Consider the following 13985-nt stretch of genomic DNA (forward strand, 5'->3'; position numbering starts at 1 on the left):
ACTGCAGTACTTTACTGTATTACTGCAGTACTTTACTGTAGTACTGCAATACTTTAGTGTGTGTGTAGTACTGCAGTACTTTACTGTGGGTTTGGGAGTCGTGTTTATTGAGTCGATATTGAACAAATATTTGATTTAACGGCGTAAATGTTTCTGATGTTGTAACTGAGGAGAAATAACAAGATGAAGTGCAAATTTCAAAAATGAAATGAATGAAAGTGTCGTTTTCAGAAAATGTGGGAATAATCGTGATCATAATCCACGGAGTAACAGAATAATCCACTTCAAACTCAGACGAGACGTCAAATCCAACGTCCAAGTGGGAGGCAGAAGAAAACTGAACACAGGGTCACACTACAGCAGAGCTTTTTTTTAAACATTTGGACCAAAATGAGTCGTTGACGCTTCACAAACCTCCGAGTGTCAGAACACGAGAAGACGAGAACACGAGACGGGGTTCAGCTCTGCCCACACACCTGCTGGGCTCTTTGACCTTTGACCTGCTGTGGTTTGGGGTTTGGAGCTCTCTGTAAACGCTGTGACTGGGACAGGGCCTTTATCTCCTCTTGCGGCCTGAGCTGGAGTCTTCAGCCTAATGTTCCAGGATAATGCTTTAAATAGTGCCACTGTAATAACAGAGTCATAACAGGAAATGTGCGGTCACATGACACGGTGCAAATACTGCAGTGTAAACAAGAGTCTGTCCTCCACAACACCAAAAACCACGACAAATACAGAGGACTACACCTCCCATGATGCCTCACTCCCCCTGTGCACAGGCAGGACTACACCTCCCATGATGCCTCACTCCCCCTGTGCACAGGCAGGACTACACCTCCCATGATGCCTCACTCCCCCTGTGCACAGGCACAGATGACTCACCCCCCTGATGCCTCACAGGCACAGGCCTCACTACACCTCCCATGATGCCTCACTCCCCCTGTGCACAGGCAGGACTACACCTCCCATGATGCCTCACTCCCCCTGTGCACTACACCTCCCATGATGCTTCACTTCTCTTCGTTCTCACTGAGCACGTGCTGAAACACGGACAGCAGCTTCATCTGCTCCGGTTGCATCGAGTGGCGTCGCAGCAGTTTTTTCCTCAGTTCTCGTTTGGAGGCGGGGCCGGGGGCAGGGCCAGGGCCGCAGGGGGCGGGGTTGGCGGTGCGGATGTCCGGGATCGGCCGCTGAGGGTTGAAGAGCGGCGGGAGGAAGCCGGGGCGGGGCTGGGAGAGGTGGTCCAATAGCAGCGTCCCGGAGCCGCGGCGCTCCAGAAGCCCCGCCCCCTGGCGCCCGCGGCGTGTCGCTAATGGCGATGAGGAGTTTGACAGATTCTCTGATGAACCGACGAGCGGAGGCGGGAGGAAACGGCGTCGGAAAGACTGAGCAGCATCGTCTTCAGCGCCCCCACCTGAGCAAACACGGAACAGCAGCACAACGTAAAAAAAAACAAAGTGAGGGGGAGGAGTCTGGTGGTGGGGGAGGAGTCTGGTGGGGGGAGGAGTCTGGTGGGGGGGGAGTCTTGTGGTGGGGAGGAGTCTGGTGGGGGGAGGATCTGGTGGGGGAGTCTGGTGGGGGGGAGTCTTGTGGTGGGGGAGGAGTCTGGTGGGGGGAGGAGTCTGGTGAGGGGGAGGAGTCTGGGGGGAGTCTGGTGGGGGGAGGGGTGGGGGAGGAGTCTGGTGGGGGGAGGAGTCTGGTGAGGGGAGGAGTCTGGTGGGGGGAGTCTGGTGAGGGGGAGGAGTTAGTAGTTGTATAATAAAGAATTTAATACATAAAAATCTAAATGTGATAAATATTAAGAATGTTCAGTTTGATGAATAAATGAACAAACGTGTGAACAGAATCAGTTACAATTCCAACAAAACCTTTTTGCACCAATAATATTTAGTTCAGAAGAGTCGGGAAAATGCACAAACTATAGAAGAATGTAATGTCCAGAATTTTACAAACTTTTCTTATAATACCAAGAGATTTATTCATCTTTCTGCTCAGTCAGCTGCTTTTTCCAGTTTAGATTTTCATTTTCTTACAAAAAATGCAAGACAAAGCGCTTTTGATTTTAGGGTTAGTTGGAAATGATATATATACAAACATATATATATACAGTCGTGGACAAAATTGTTGGTTCCCTCTGATAATGAAAGAAAAATCTACAATTTTCACTGAAATAATTTGAAACTAAGAAAAGCAATAATAAATAAAAAAAAATCCTGAAAAATAACCAATGAAAATCAGACAATGTTTTTGATTTGTTGTTTAACAGAATAATTTAAAAAAAACAAACTAATGAAAGTGTCGTGGACAAACATGATGTTCCTCTAGAAGAGACTGTAAACAGTTGGACAACATGGACATGTTAAAGTTCAGTGTGTCTCTGATCTTCATCACAGGTTCTTCACACTCGTCAGTCTCAGTCAGTGTGTCTGTTTAAAGGGCCACATGTGTCATTGTGTTTGGAGACAAGATGGACACAACACTGAACATGGACCAGAGAAAGAGAAGAAGACAACTGTGTCACACAGAGACCAGAAAGAACATGAGAGACGAGCAGGTTCAAGATAAAGACAATAAGACCATCTCCAAGCAGCGTGATGTTCCTGTGATTACACTTCCACATGTTCTTCAGAAGTTTAAGGTCCACAGGACTGAAGACAACCTCCCTGGACGCGACCGCAAGAGGAAAACTGACGACAAACTGAAGAGACGAATCATATGAACAGAACCAAAGACCCAGAACAACCTCCAAACAAATGAAACGTGAAGTTGAAGGACGAGGAACATCAGGGTCAGATCACACCGTCAGAGAACATCATCAGAAAGTGACACTGGAGTTTGTCACGATGCAGATGGACAAACCACAAAACTTCTGGGAGAATGTTCTTTGGACAGATCAGACAAAACTGGAGCTCTTTGGCAAGACACATCAGCTCTATGTTCACAGACGCAAACATGAAGCAGACCAAGAAAAGAACACTGTCTCTACTGTGAAGCACGGAGGAGGTTTGGTTTGGTTCTAGGGCTGTTCTGCTGCTCAGACTCAGGGTGTCTTCAATCTGTGAAAAATACAACAGAATCTCAAAACTATCAAAGTGTTTTGGAAAGAAATGTGTCGCCTCGTGTCAGAAAGTTTGATCTCAGTGGTAGGTCATGAGTCTTCAACAGGAAAATGACCCAAAACACACGAAAAAACACACAAGAACGACTAAGAACAAAACTCTGGACTGATCTGGAACGTTCTTCTGTTCTGGAGTTGAAATATGCGTCTGGAGAAGGAACCTTCAAACCTGAGACTAGAACAGTTTGTTCACGATGAAATGGATTAAAATCCCTGTTGACCAGAGCAGAAGTCTCATTAACAGTTACACAAATCATTTGTTTGCAGAGTTTGCCTCAAATTGTTGTGTAAAAAAAAATAAAGTTAAGGAACCATCATTTTTGTCCAGGCCAGTTTCATTATTTATTTTTTTCTAATGATTCTGTTGAACCACAGGTGAAAAACAGTGTCTGATTTTCATTGGACAATTTTCAGTAATTATTATTTATTTATTTTTGCTTTAATCAGTTTCAAGTTATTTCAGTGACGACTGTTGATTTTTCATTCATTGCCAGAGGGAACCGACAATTTTGTCCACAACTGTAATTTTTTTTTTTTATATTAAGAGATTATTTTGAATCATTTGTCATAAGCAGATGATGCAGCATTAGTCTGGTTTATTAGGAAATTTAAATTTACTGCTTCACTCCTCAGTCACGTCACTCACCGTCTGAGTCCTGCAGCTCCAGGCTCGTCTCGTCGGCGAGCGTCGGCCTCTCCGTCAGCGTCTCCGTCAGCGTCTCCGTCAGCGTCTCCGTCAGCGTCTCGCCGTGGCCGGGGTCGTGCGTCTCGATGCTGTGTCTTCTCTGAGGACGATCGGCCAATGAGGGCGGCTTCTGAAGCTCCACCTCCTCCTGCAGCCAATCAGAAACAGAGACATTTGTGTGCTCGGGTCTGTCTCAATTTGAACAATTTTAGGTCAAGCTTCACATTTTAATACGACATCTGAGAGACGTGTAAAATATATACATCAGATGTAGTGTGCATGTGTGTCCATCCATGTTCTTCTTCTTCTCTGTCGGGTCTCGGAGCATCAGTCTGAACAGAGACTCCCAGACTTCCTTCACCCCAGACACTTCCTCCAGCTCCTCCAGTGGGACCTGAGGTGTTCCCAGTCCAGTCCAGAGACATGGTCCCTCCAGTGTGTCCTGGGTCTCCTCCTCCTCCTGGTGGGACATGAACACCTCCTGAGGGACACGTCCAGGAGACGTCAGAACAGACGTCCTCCCCTCAGACGCTCCTCTCCACGTGGAGGAGCAGCGGCTCTACTCCGAGCTCCCACCTCTGTCTCTGAGGGAGACGCCCGGACGCCCTGCGGAGGAAACTCATCTGTGTCTCTTGTATCGTGGATCTGGTCCTTCAGGTCATGACCAGAGGTGAGGAGGAACATCAGCTCCTCTTCACCACAACGACCGATACAGCGACCACATCACTGCCCGCGCTGCACCTGTCCACCTGTCAATCCGCCCACGCTGCACCTGTCCACCTGTCAGTCTCACTCCAGAACAAGACCCCGACACTTGAACTCGTCCACCTGAGGCAGAGACTCTCCACCCGCCCTGAGACGACAAGACGACTTTTTCCAGAACCTCGACCTCAGGTTTGGAGGATCTGATCTTCATCCAGACGCTTCACACTCAGGTCAAACGGCCCCAGAGCTGCAGGTCCTGGTCTGATGAAGACAACAGGACAACATCATCTGTGAACAGCAGAGATGATCCTGTGGTCCTCAGACCGGACCCTCCGACCCCTGACTCAAACTCTGTCCATGAACACAATGAACAGAACAGGTGACAGGTGCGGCCCTGGCGGAGTCCAATATGCACCAGGAGCAGGTCTGACTCCCTGCAGAGACACAGCTCCTGCTCCGGTCGTACAGGGACCAGACCCCAGACTCCCAGAGCGCCCCCCACAGGACACACGAGGGACACGGTCGAATCTTCTCCAGATCCACAAAGCACATGTGGACTGTACAAACTCTCATGAACCTGGAGCCTGATGGAGAGTGTAGATCTGGTCCAGTGTCCACGACCAGGACCAAAACCACACTGCTCCTCCTGGTTCTGAGGTTCAAGTATCGGTCAGATTCTCCTCTCCAGTCCCTGACACAGACTGGGGAGTGTGAGGAGTGTGATTCTCCTGGAGTTGGAACACACCCTCCTCCTCCTTCTTCTTCTACAGAGGGACCACCACCCCAGTCTGAAGGTCCAGAGGTTCTGTCCTCCACCACCACGCCCAGCCCACTGCTGCCCCCCCCCCCCTCGACTATATCGAGTCGGTAACGCTTGACCTCTCGCACGAGTTCAGGCTCCTCCCCCCCAGCGAGGTGACATGTCCCCAGAGTCTCCATGTTCAGAGATCCAGTTGCCATCGACTGTCGTCCAGATCTCTTCACACCAGCTCCGTATGGATCCTCCTACAGATGATGTGTCCACGGGAGGATGGCCGCACTCGTTCATGCTGTGTTTGGGCACAATCACAATGTCAGTCAGACCATTCAGGACCTTCTCAGAAGGTCAGACGGTTCAGGACCTTCTCAGAGGGTCAGACCATTCAGGACCTTCTCAGAGGGTCAGACGGTTCAGGACCTTCTCAGAGGGTCAGACCATTCAGGACCTTCTCAGAAGGGTCAGACGGTTCAGGACCTTCTCAGAGGGTCAGACCATTCAGGACCTTCTCAGAAGGTCAGACGGTTCAGGACCTTCTCAGAGGGTCAGACCATTCAGGACCTTCTCAGAGGGTCAGATGGTTCTCACAGTTGAAGAACGTTGTGGAGCGTCTGAGTTGGTGACTATGGTGTGAATGTGGATGTTTTATCATAAAGTGCAACTCAGAACATCGCCCCCTCTGACAGGAGCAGAGTGACAGGTGACAGTGTGACACCTGTCGGACTCACCTGTGTGGGAGGCGGGGCCGGAGCTCTGGGCGCGCTCAGTCCCCACGGCTCAGAGTTCAGCCTCTTCAGGACTCGGACCCTGGGGGGGCGGGGCCTGGGCGGAGCCACGCTGAAGCTGAATACGCCCTCTCCGTGCGCACTCGCTACGTGCACGTCCGAGGGGGAGGCGGCCGACAGGGGCTCGGGGGCGGGGCCTGAGGGGGCGGGGTTTGAGGGGCGGGGTCAGGGGGGAGGCCGTTCACACTGACGCTCTGAGCTGAGTCCGAGTCCCTCTGAGACTCTGTGACCATCAGGGTTGCTCCAGCCTGTTTCTTCTCCTGAATCTTCTCCTGGTTCCTCTCCTGGTTCCTCTCTGGAGCTGTGCAGATGTATCTCATGTGGTTCTTCTCTGGAGCTGTGGGAGCCTGTCTCATGTGGGGTCTGTCCTGGATCTTCTCTTGGTTCCTCTCCTGGATCTTCTCATGGTGTCCGTCTGGAGGTGTGTGGTGGTACTGTCTCACGGTGCGTTGTCCTCTGTCGTTGCAGCAGGTCAGGATCAGGACCTCATGACCTCTTTGCTCACAGGCGTCCAGCAGGAGGCGCAGCGTGGCTCCTCCCTCGTCTGGGTCTTCAGACGGGGTGTCGGAGTTCTCTGGGTCCTGGTCTGGGGCTGTAGTCCGGTTACGATCCTGGTCTTGATCCTGGTCTCGGTGCTGGTCCTGGTCCGGGCGGCGGTCGGGCTCGTGGGCGTCCCTGAGGGCGTGGACGAGGGCGCGGGTGAGGGCGCTGTCTCCGCCGTAGTCCTTCAGACTCGGGTCGGCTCCGTGTTTCAGTAACAGAGACACCACGTGCACGCCCGCGCGCTGGTGCACGGCGTGCATGAGCGCCGTGCGCCCGCCGCTGTCGGCCATGTTGGGGTCGGCGCCCTGCTCCAGGAGGTATCGCACCATACGAGTGCGCACGTGAGCGTCCCCGTACGTGCACGCCGCGCTCAGCGCCGTCTCGCCGCGCTCGTTTCCCTCGTTAATGTAAGCCCCGCCCTCCAGCAGCAGACGGGCCAATCGCAGCTTCCCCTGAGACACCGCCTTCAGGAGGGCGTGGCCCTCGGTCTGGACCGCATCTCCCATGATGCACCGGGCACAGAGCCAGTCACATGACCTGAGGAGACAATCACATGGTCTGAATATGCTCCCAGTATCACAGGGTCCTAGTCCTGGTCTAGTCCTGGTCTAGTCCTGGTCTAGTCCTGGTCTAGTCCTGGTCTAGTCCTGGTTTGTATATATGTCTGTATGTGTGTGTGTGTTGAGTGTGTTGTGTGTGCACAGTCCTCAGGCAGGGAGGACAGGACCCGCCCGCAGGGACCCGCCCGCAGGGACCCGCGTCCACAGCTGTTCTCACGTTCCTCTGGAGGCTCTGGACCACATGGACGTGTCTGACCAACGCGCTCGGAGGACGGGCTGCGCTGTGGTGTGTCCTGTGACTTTACCGCTGTTTACCTGAACTCAGAGCTGCTCCGGGCTGATGTGGGGTGAGTTTGTACAAAGTTGTACCTGCTGCTGTTTTATGAGTTCACGGTGATGAGTTGGGATGAGGACGGCTCGCGGTGTTAACGAGAACATCTGTATCCTACCTTATGCACTTACACAGGCACAGCGGGCTGACCCCGACACAAACATGATCCAAACTCTTTTCACCGTCTGCAGTGCGTCATCGTGTCAGAAGGGCGCATGCACTGAACGACCAGAATAATTTATTAAGTGGAATAAACTTTTTACATGATAGCGGAATAATTATAAATAATAAAAATATAAATTAATTTGGCTTTAAAATCGGAATAAACCACCAATTTAATTTGGATTTAAGTTTAAATCCGAATACATTTAATTCCGAATAATCATTAAGAATTAAGTATTTACATGGTCTTTTTAAAGCAGAATTAATTTTTATTACAAATTAAATTATTTTTAATCAGAAATAGTTTGTACTTTAGATGAGGTAATAGTTTGTGTTTTTAGATGAGGTCATATGGATCCTCCCGCGGGTGGTGGACCCTCGTGAGGACGGCCCCACGTCGCTCCTTCGAGCTGAGCCATATGGGGCCGGTGCAAAAAGATCTGGGCGGCAGTCGACGACCGGATCTCTGGACATGGAGACTGTGGCTCTGGGGACATGGAATGTCACCTCGCGGGGGGGGAAGGAGCCTGAGCTGGTGCGGGAGGTTGAGCTTGTGCGGGAGGTTGAGCGTTACCGACTAGATGTAGTCGGCCTCACCTCCAGCACAGTTTGGGCTCTGGAACCCAACTCCTTGAGAGGGGCTGGACTCTCTGTTTCTCTGGCGTTGGCCACGGGGAGCAGCGGTGGGCTGGTGTGGGCTGGGTGGGGGGGTGGGGCTGGTGTGGGGGGTGGGGCTGGTGTGGGCTCATTGCCCCACAGCTCAGCCGCTGTGTGTTGGAGTTCACCCCGGTGAACGAGAGGGTCGCGTCCCTGCGCCTTCGGGTCGGGGACAGGTCTCTCACTGTGGTGTCGCCTACGGGCCGAACAGCAGTGCAGAGTACTCGAGTACCCGGCCTTCTTGGAGTCCTTGGGAGGGGTACTAGACAGTGCACCGACCGGGGACTCCGTTGTTCTCCTGGGGGACTTCAACGCCCACGTGGGCAACGACAGTGACACTTGGAGAGGGGTGATTGGGAGGAACAGCCTCCCTGATCTGAACCCGAGCGGTGTTTTGTTATTGGACTTCTGTGCTAGTCACAGTTTGTCCATAACGAACACCATGTTCGAGCACAAGGTCCATAAGTGCACGTGGCACCAGGACACCCTCGGCCGGAGGTCGATGATCAACTTTGTAGTCGTGTCATCTGATCTCCGGCCGCGTGTCTTGGACACTCGGGTGAAGAGGGGCTGAGCTGTCAACTGATCACCACCTGGTCGTGAGTTGGGTTCGCTGGCGGAGGAGGAAGCCAGAAAGACCTGGCAGGCCCAAGCGTGTAGTGAGGGTCTGTTGGGAACATCTGGCGGAGCCCTCTGTCAGAGGGACCTTCAACTCACACCTCCGGGAGGACTTCTCCCAGATTCCAGGGGAGGCTGGAGATATGGAGTCCGAGTGGGCTTCATTCTCGGCCTCTATTGTCAATGCAGCTGCTCGGAGCTGTGGGCGTAAGGTCTGTGGTGCCTGTCGCGGTGGCAACCCCAGAACCCGGTGGTGGACACCGGAAGTAAGGGATGCTGTCACGCTGAAGAAGGAGTCCTATCGGCCTTGCTGGCTCGGGGGACTCCTGAAGCAGCTGACAGGTACCGGCGGGCCAAGCGTGCTGCAGCCCGTGAGGCTGCGGTGGCAAAAACTCTGGGCTGGGAGGAGTTCGGGGAGGCCATGGAGAAGGACTATCGGACGGCCTCAAAGAGATTCTGTCAAACCATCCGGCGCCTCAGGAGGGGGAAGCAGTTCTTCGCCAACACTGTTTACAGTGCGGGGGGAGAGCTGCTGACCTCGACTGGGGACGTTGTCCGGCGGTGGAAGGAAAACTTTGAGGATCTCCTCAATCCCACCGTCACGTCTTCCGAGGAGGAGGCCGAGGCTGGGGACTCGGAGGCGGACTCATCCATCACCCTGGCTGGAGTCACTGAGGTGGTTAAAGCTCTTTGGTGGCAACACTCTGGGGGTCGTCCTGAGTACTTTAAGTCTCTGGATGTTGTGGGTCTTGGCTGACACGCCTCTTCAACATCGCGTGGCGGTCGGGGACAGTACCTCTGGACTGGCAAACCGGGGTGGTGGTCCCTCTGTATAAGAAGAGGGACCGGAGGGTGTGTTCCAACTATAGGGGGATCACACTCCTCAGCCTTCCCGGTAAGGTCTATGCCAGGGACTGGAGAGGAGAATCCGGCCGATAGTCGAACCTCGGATTCAGGAGGAGCAGTGTGGTTTTGGTCCTGGTCGTGGAACACTGGACCAGCTCTACACTCTCCATCGGTGCTCGAGGTTCATGGGAGTTTGCCCAACCAGTCCACATGTGCTTTGTGGACTTGGAGAAGGCATTCGACCGTGTCCCTCGTGGTGTCCTGTGGGGGGTGCTCTGGGAGTATGGGGTCCGGGGCCCTTTGCTAAGGTCTGTCCAGTCCCTGTATGACCGGAGCAGGAGCTGTGTTCATTGCCGGCAGTAAGTCAGACCTGTTCCCGGTGCATGTTGGACTCCGCCAGGGCTGCACCTGTCACCGGTTCTGTTCTTCATTGTGTTTATGGACAGAATTTCTAGGTGCAGTCAGGGGCCGGAGGGGGTCCGGTTTGGGGACCACAGGATCTCATCCCTGCTGTTTGCAGATGATGTTGTCCTGTTGGCTTCATCGAACCAGGACCTGCAGCACTGGGACGGTTTGCAGCCGAGTGTGAAGCGTCTGGGATGAAGATCGGCTCTTCCAAGTCCGAGGCCATGGTTCTCGACCGGAAAAAGGTGTCTTGTCGTCTCCGGGTGGGTGGGGAGTCTCTGCCTCAAGTGGAGGAGTTCAAGTATCTCGGGGTCTTGTTCACGAGTGAGGGAAGGACGGAGCGTGAGATTGACAGGTGGACAGGTGCAGCGTCTGCAGTGATGCGGTCGCTGTATCGGTCGTTGTGGTGAAGAGGAGCTGAGTCGAAAGGCGAAGCTCTCGATTTACCGGTCAGTCTTCGTTCCTCCTCTCACCTCTGGTCATGAGCTCTGGGTAGTGACCGAAAGGACGAGATCGCGGATACAAGCGCTCGAAATGAGTTTCCTCCGCAGGGTGGCTGGGCGTCTCCCTTAGAGACAGAGTGAGGAGCTCAGTCACACGGGAGGAGCTCGGAGTAGAGCCGCTGCTCCTCCACGTCGAGAGGAGCCAGTTGAGGCTCGGGCATCTGTTCCAGATGCCTCCTGGACGTCTCCCTTGGGAGGTGTTCATGTCCCACCGGGAGGAGGCCCCGGGGAAGACCCAGGACACACTGGAGGGACTATGTCTCTGGACTGGCCTGGGAACACCTCAGGTTCCCCCGGAGGAGCTGGAGGACATGTCTGGGGTGAGGGGAAGTCTGGGAGTCCCTGCTTAGGCTGCTGCCCCCGCGACCCGGCCCCAGATAAGCGGACGAAAATGGATGGATGGATGGATAGTTTGTGTTTTTAGATGCTGTGACCCAATGATGATGAAGAGCATTAGCGACCACACTTAAATCATCACACACACATGTTCCTCATGTTCCTCTGTTTTCACTTTCATTGGTTTATTTTCTGTGTTTGATTTTCCTGTTCGCTTCTTCAGGTTCGGCCAGATCTCTTTAGCATTTCCTTTGGAATTATTAATGGCATTAGTGATGTAAGAGCTCTGACCTGTGACCTGTGCAGGATGTGAAATCATGACTATTACCATGATACTGAATCTTAGTTTGTACAACGTCTCTGACAGAGGTGAACTTTGAGACACTCGACCCTTCCCCCATTTGTCTGAACTTCCCTTTCTTGAACCTTGGACCAAATCAAGATTTATTGACTTGTGCAGAGACATTCCTGCATGATGTACCACACAAAGACCACGTCAAGGATTAAAGATCTTTTTACAAACTAACTTTTCTATAAAACTTCACCTATTGATAAACCAATCGACTGAAGTGAGTTCACCGACTATAATCGACTTTGATGGAACAATCTCTAAATCTCAAGCCAATGAACTTTCTCCAGAGAAAGAAAAGGAATGAAATTCGATTCATTTGATGAACTATGGCCAGTGTGTTTTAATACTGATCTGTAAATGTCATGTGAAAACTTTACTTGTGTAAAACTGTTAATGTTCATAGTTTGTAATAAGAGAGCTGTGACATGACACTCCCCACACAAACTCACATTCCTCACATCATACAACATCTCACACAAACACACACCTCATTGGTCAGTTTTTCCGCCTAATTTAAGAATTAACAGGAAAAAGACGGACCCCAGCCCAGTTCGTTCAGTTCATCAGATCTCAGTTCAGCAGAAGATCGCAGAAGCAGTTCAGCTCAGAATGTTCCAGATGTAGTTGAGCCGAACAGGAGGGACGACGCCCAAGTTCTCCCTCTGTTCAAGCTGCGCCGTCGCTGGAAGTGTTTTTATTCAAATACCTGGAGCTGATCTGATTTGAAAGTGAAGCTTTCATGTTTTTGCAGACAATAGTCTTTTTGATTAATTAGCCTTAATCTGTGAGCAGTGCTGCTTAAACCTCGTGGACACTAAAACGTGTCGTCTGATCCTCTGGAACAAAGGAAAACGTCCTTCAGCCTGACGCCGACTGAACCTGAAGTATCGTTCAGATCACGTGGCCTTCGTCCGTTTCATCGTGTTTGATTTTTCAGAACCGACGTCCTGAGAAACTCAAACCTTCATTGGACGTGTGAGGAGCACATGGAGACTGGACATGTCCACATGTCGTACGTGTCACTGTCCCAGAACCACAAACTTTATCCATTTAGACTCAACACAGAAGTTTAGATAAACTCTTAAAGTTGTGTTTAATCTCAGATCTAGACTCCAGTTTAGAGAAACTTACTTTTACATATTTGATATTTAAATGTTTCTGTTTCACTTGGTCAATAAATATTCATAAACCACAGTTAGTTTTGGTGAACAGTGATGTTCAAGACAGATGACGAGAATTTATGAACCTTCAGATCAATTGTTTAATTAATTATTAATTAATTAATTAACATAGGTAATTGATTAAATTGTATTGGTGATATTTCTCAACATTTGTTGAGTGGTGCCTCCAAATTTACTTCTAGTCAGAGCCGAACACTCACAAAGGCCACGTTAGTGCAGCTGCTTTAACATTGATCTGTAACATCAATGACCCTCAACATCTAATGTGAAAACCTGTCGATTTCACCACATATTTCAGAGCCTCGGCGTGAGGCCGAGTCGTCACACTAACGACAAGATGCTTTGGCCTTTCTAATCTCTTTTGTGACTTTATTTCTTCAAGTACTAAATAATGTCCTATCAGGATATTTCTGTTTTTGGAGAAAGTTTTTACCATGACCTGTTTTGCATTTCACTTTTCTCACAAACACATTTCAAATTTCATATTATTTTGACTTGTGCCGTAAACGACCTGTAGTGATTTTCTGAACAATTTTCAGTCAGATACTGAATCCAATCAGTTTCCCTAAAGTTCTTTTCCAGCAGAGGTCCTAGATTTTTTTGAGTTTTAACGTGTTTTAGTTTTGTATGAAATGAGACGTTTATTTTAGTTTGAGGTTTCCTCACAGAAAGAATCATGTCATGACCCGATGCTCTTTGTGATCCAATTAGTAAGAAGCAATTCAAAGACCTGGAAGAAGATCTGGGAATTCTGGTTGGTCCCTCAGTGGTTCAGTCCTGGTTCAGTCCTGGTTCAGTCCTAGATTATTTCTAAACTGAGTTGAGGCGCGTGCAGATGCGCAGGAATGCGGCTGTGACGTCAGAACGATGTTTCTATATTTACACTCACGCACACGCGGACTCGCGCGCACCTGCACACGCGCTTGGATCGAAACACCGGAGACACAGACCAGACACAGACCAGGACTAAACCAGGACTAAACCAGGACTAAACCAGGTCAAAACCAGGACTTAACCAGGACTAAACCAGGACTAATCCAGGACTAAACCAGGATTAATCCAGGACTGAACCAGGTCTAAACCAGGACTAAACCAGGTCAAAACCAGGACTTGACCAGGACTAAACCAGGACTAAACTAGGACTAGACCAGGACTAAACCAGGACTAGACCGGGACTAAATCATAGACTGTATAGACATGTATATGCTTTAGACCCGGTTTAGTCTTGGATTAGACCCGGTTTAGACCCGGTTTAGATCCGGATTAGACCCGGTTCAGACTCGGAGACACTGACCGTGAGTCCGCGGGGCTGCCGCGCTCTGACGCCGCTCTCCGCGTCGCTCCTGCCGCTGCAGCGGCACAGCGCGTTGCCGCTGAGACGCTTCCGCAGAAACATCAGCGTGAACGCGCCGTGCCGCCCCCGCGACACACGCACAGCGGG

General features: G+C 51.1%; 1 protein-coding gene across 1 annotated transcript; it reads right to left on the reverse strand.

Moving 5' to 3' along the window:
* Positions 1 to 1010: 1010 nt before the first annotated feature.
* LOC129411840 (ankyrin repeat domain-containing protein 34A-like) lies at positions 1011 to 13874 on the reverse strand. Its single transcript, XM_055163956.1, has 6 exons — positions 13839 to 13874; positions 6703 to 7130; positions 6238 to 6582; positions 5994 to 6187; positions 3765 to 3951; positions 1011 to 1414 (listed from the first exon to the last, which is right to left on the reverse strand). Exons 2-6 carry the CDS (start codon positions 7097 to 7099, stop codon positions 1011 to 1013), a joined length of 1527 nt encoding a protein of 508 aa, XP_055019931.1. The 5' UTR covers positions 7100 to 7130; positions 13839 to 13874.
* Positions 13875 to 13985: the final 111 nt, after the last annotated feature.

This window comes from Boleophthalmus pectinirostris, unplaced genomic scaffold (genome assembly GCF_026225935.1).
Source record: "Boleophthalmus pectinirostris isolate CB_2022bp ecotype Guang Dong unplaced genomic scaffold, ASM2622593v1 HiC_scaffold_6, whole genome shotgun sequence".
Lineage (NCBI taxonomy): Eukaryota > Metazoa > Chordata > Actinopteri > Gobiiformes > Gobiidae > Boleophthalmus > Boleophthalmus pectinirostris.

What these genes read in the sequence shown, in the direction of transcription:
- LOC129411840 (XM_055163956.1), bottom strand. Translation starts at nt 7,099, where the DNA reads ATGGGAGATGCGGTCCAGACCGAGGGCCACGCCCTCCTGAAGGCGGTG. An exon ending in CGCCCACGAGCCCGACCGCC is followed by an intron (nt 6,583 to 6,702) that starts GCCCGGACCAGG and finishes ACGAGGGAGGAG; the next exon opens with CCACGCTGCGCCTCCTGCTG. An exon ending in GGAGCTGCAGGACTCAGACG is followed by an intron (nt 1,415 to 3,764) that starts GTGAGTGACGTG and finishes GTGTTTGCTCAG; the next exon opens with GTGGGGGCGCTGAAGACGAT.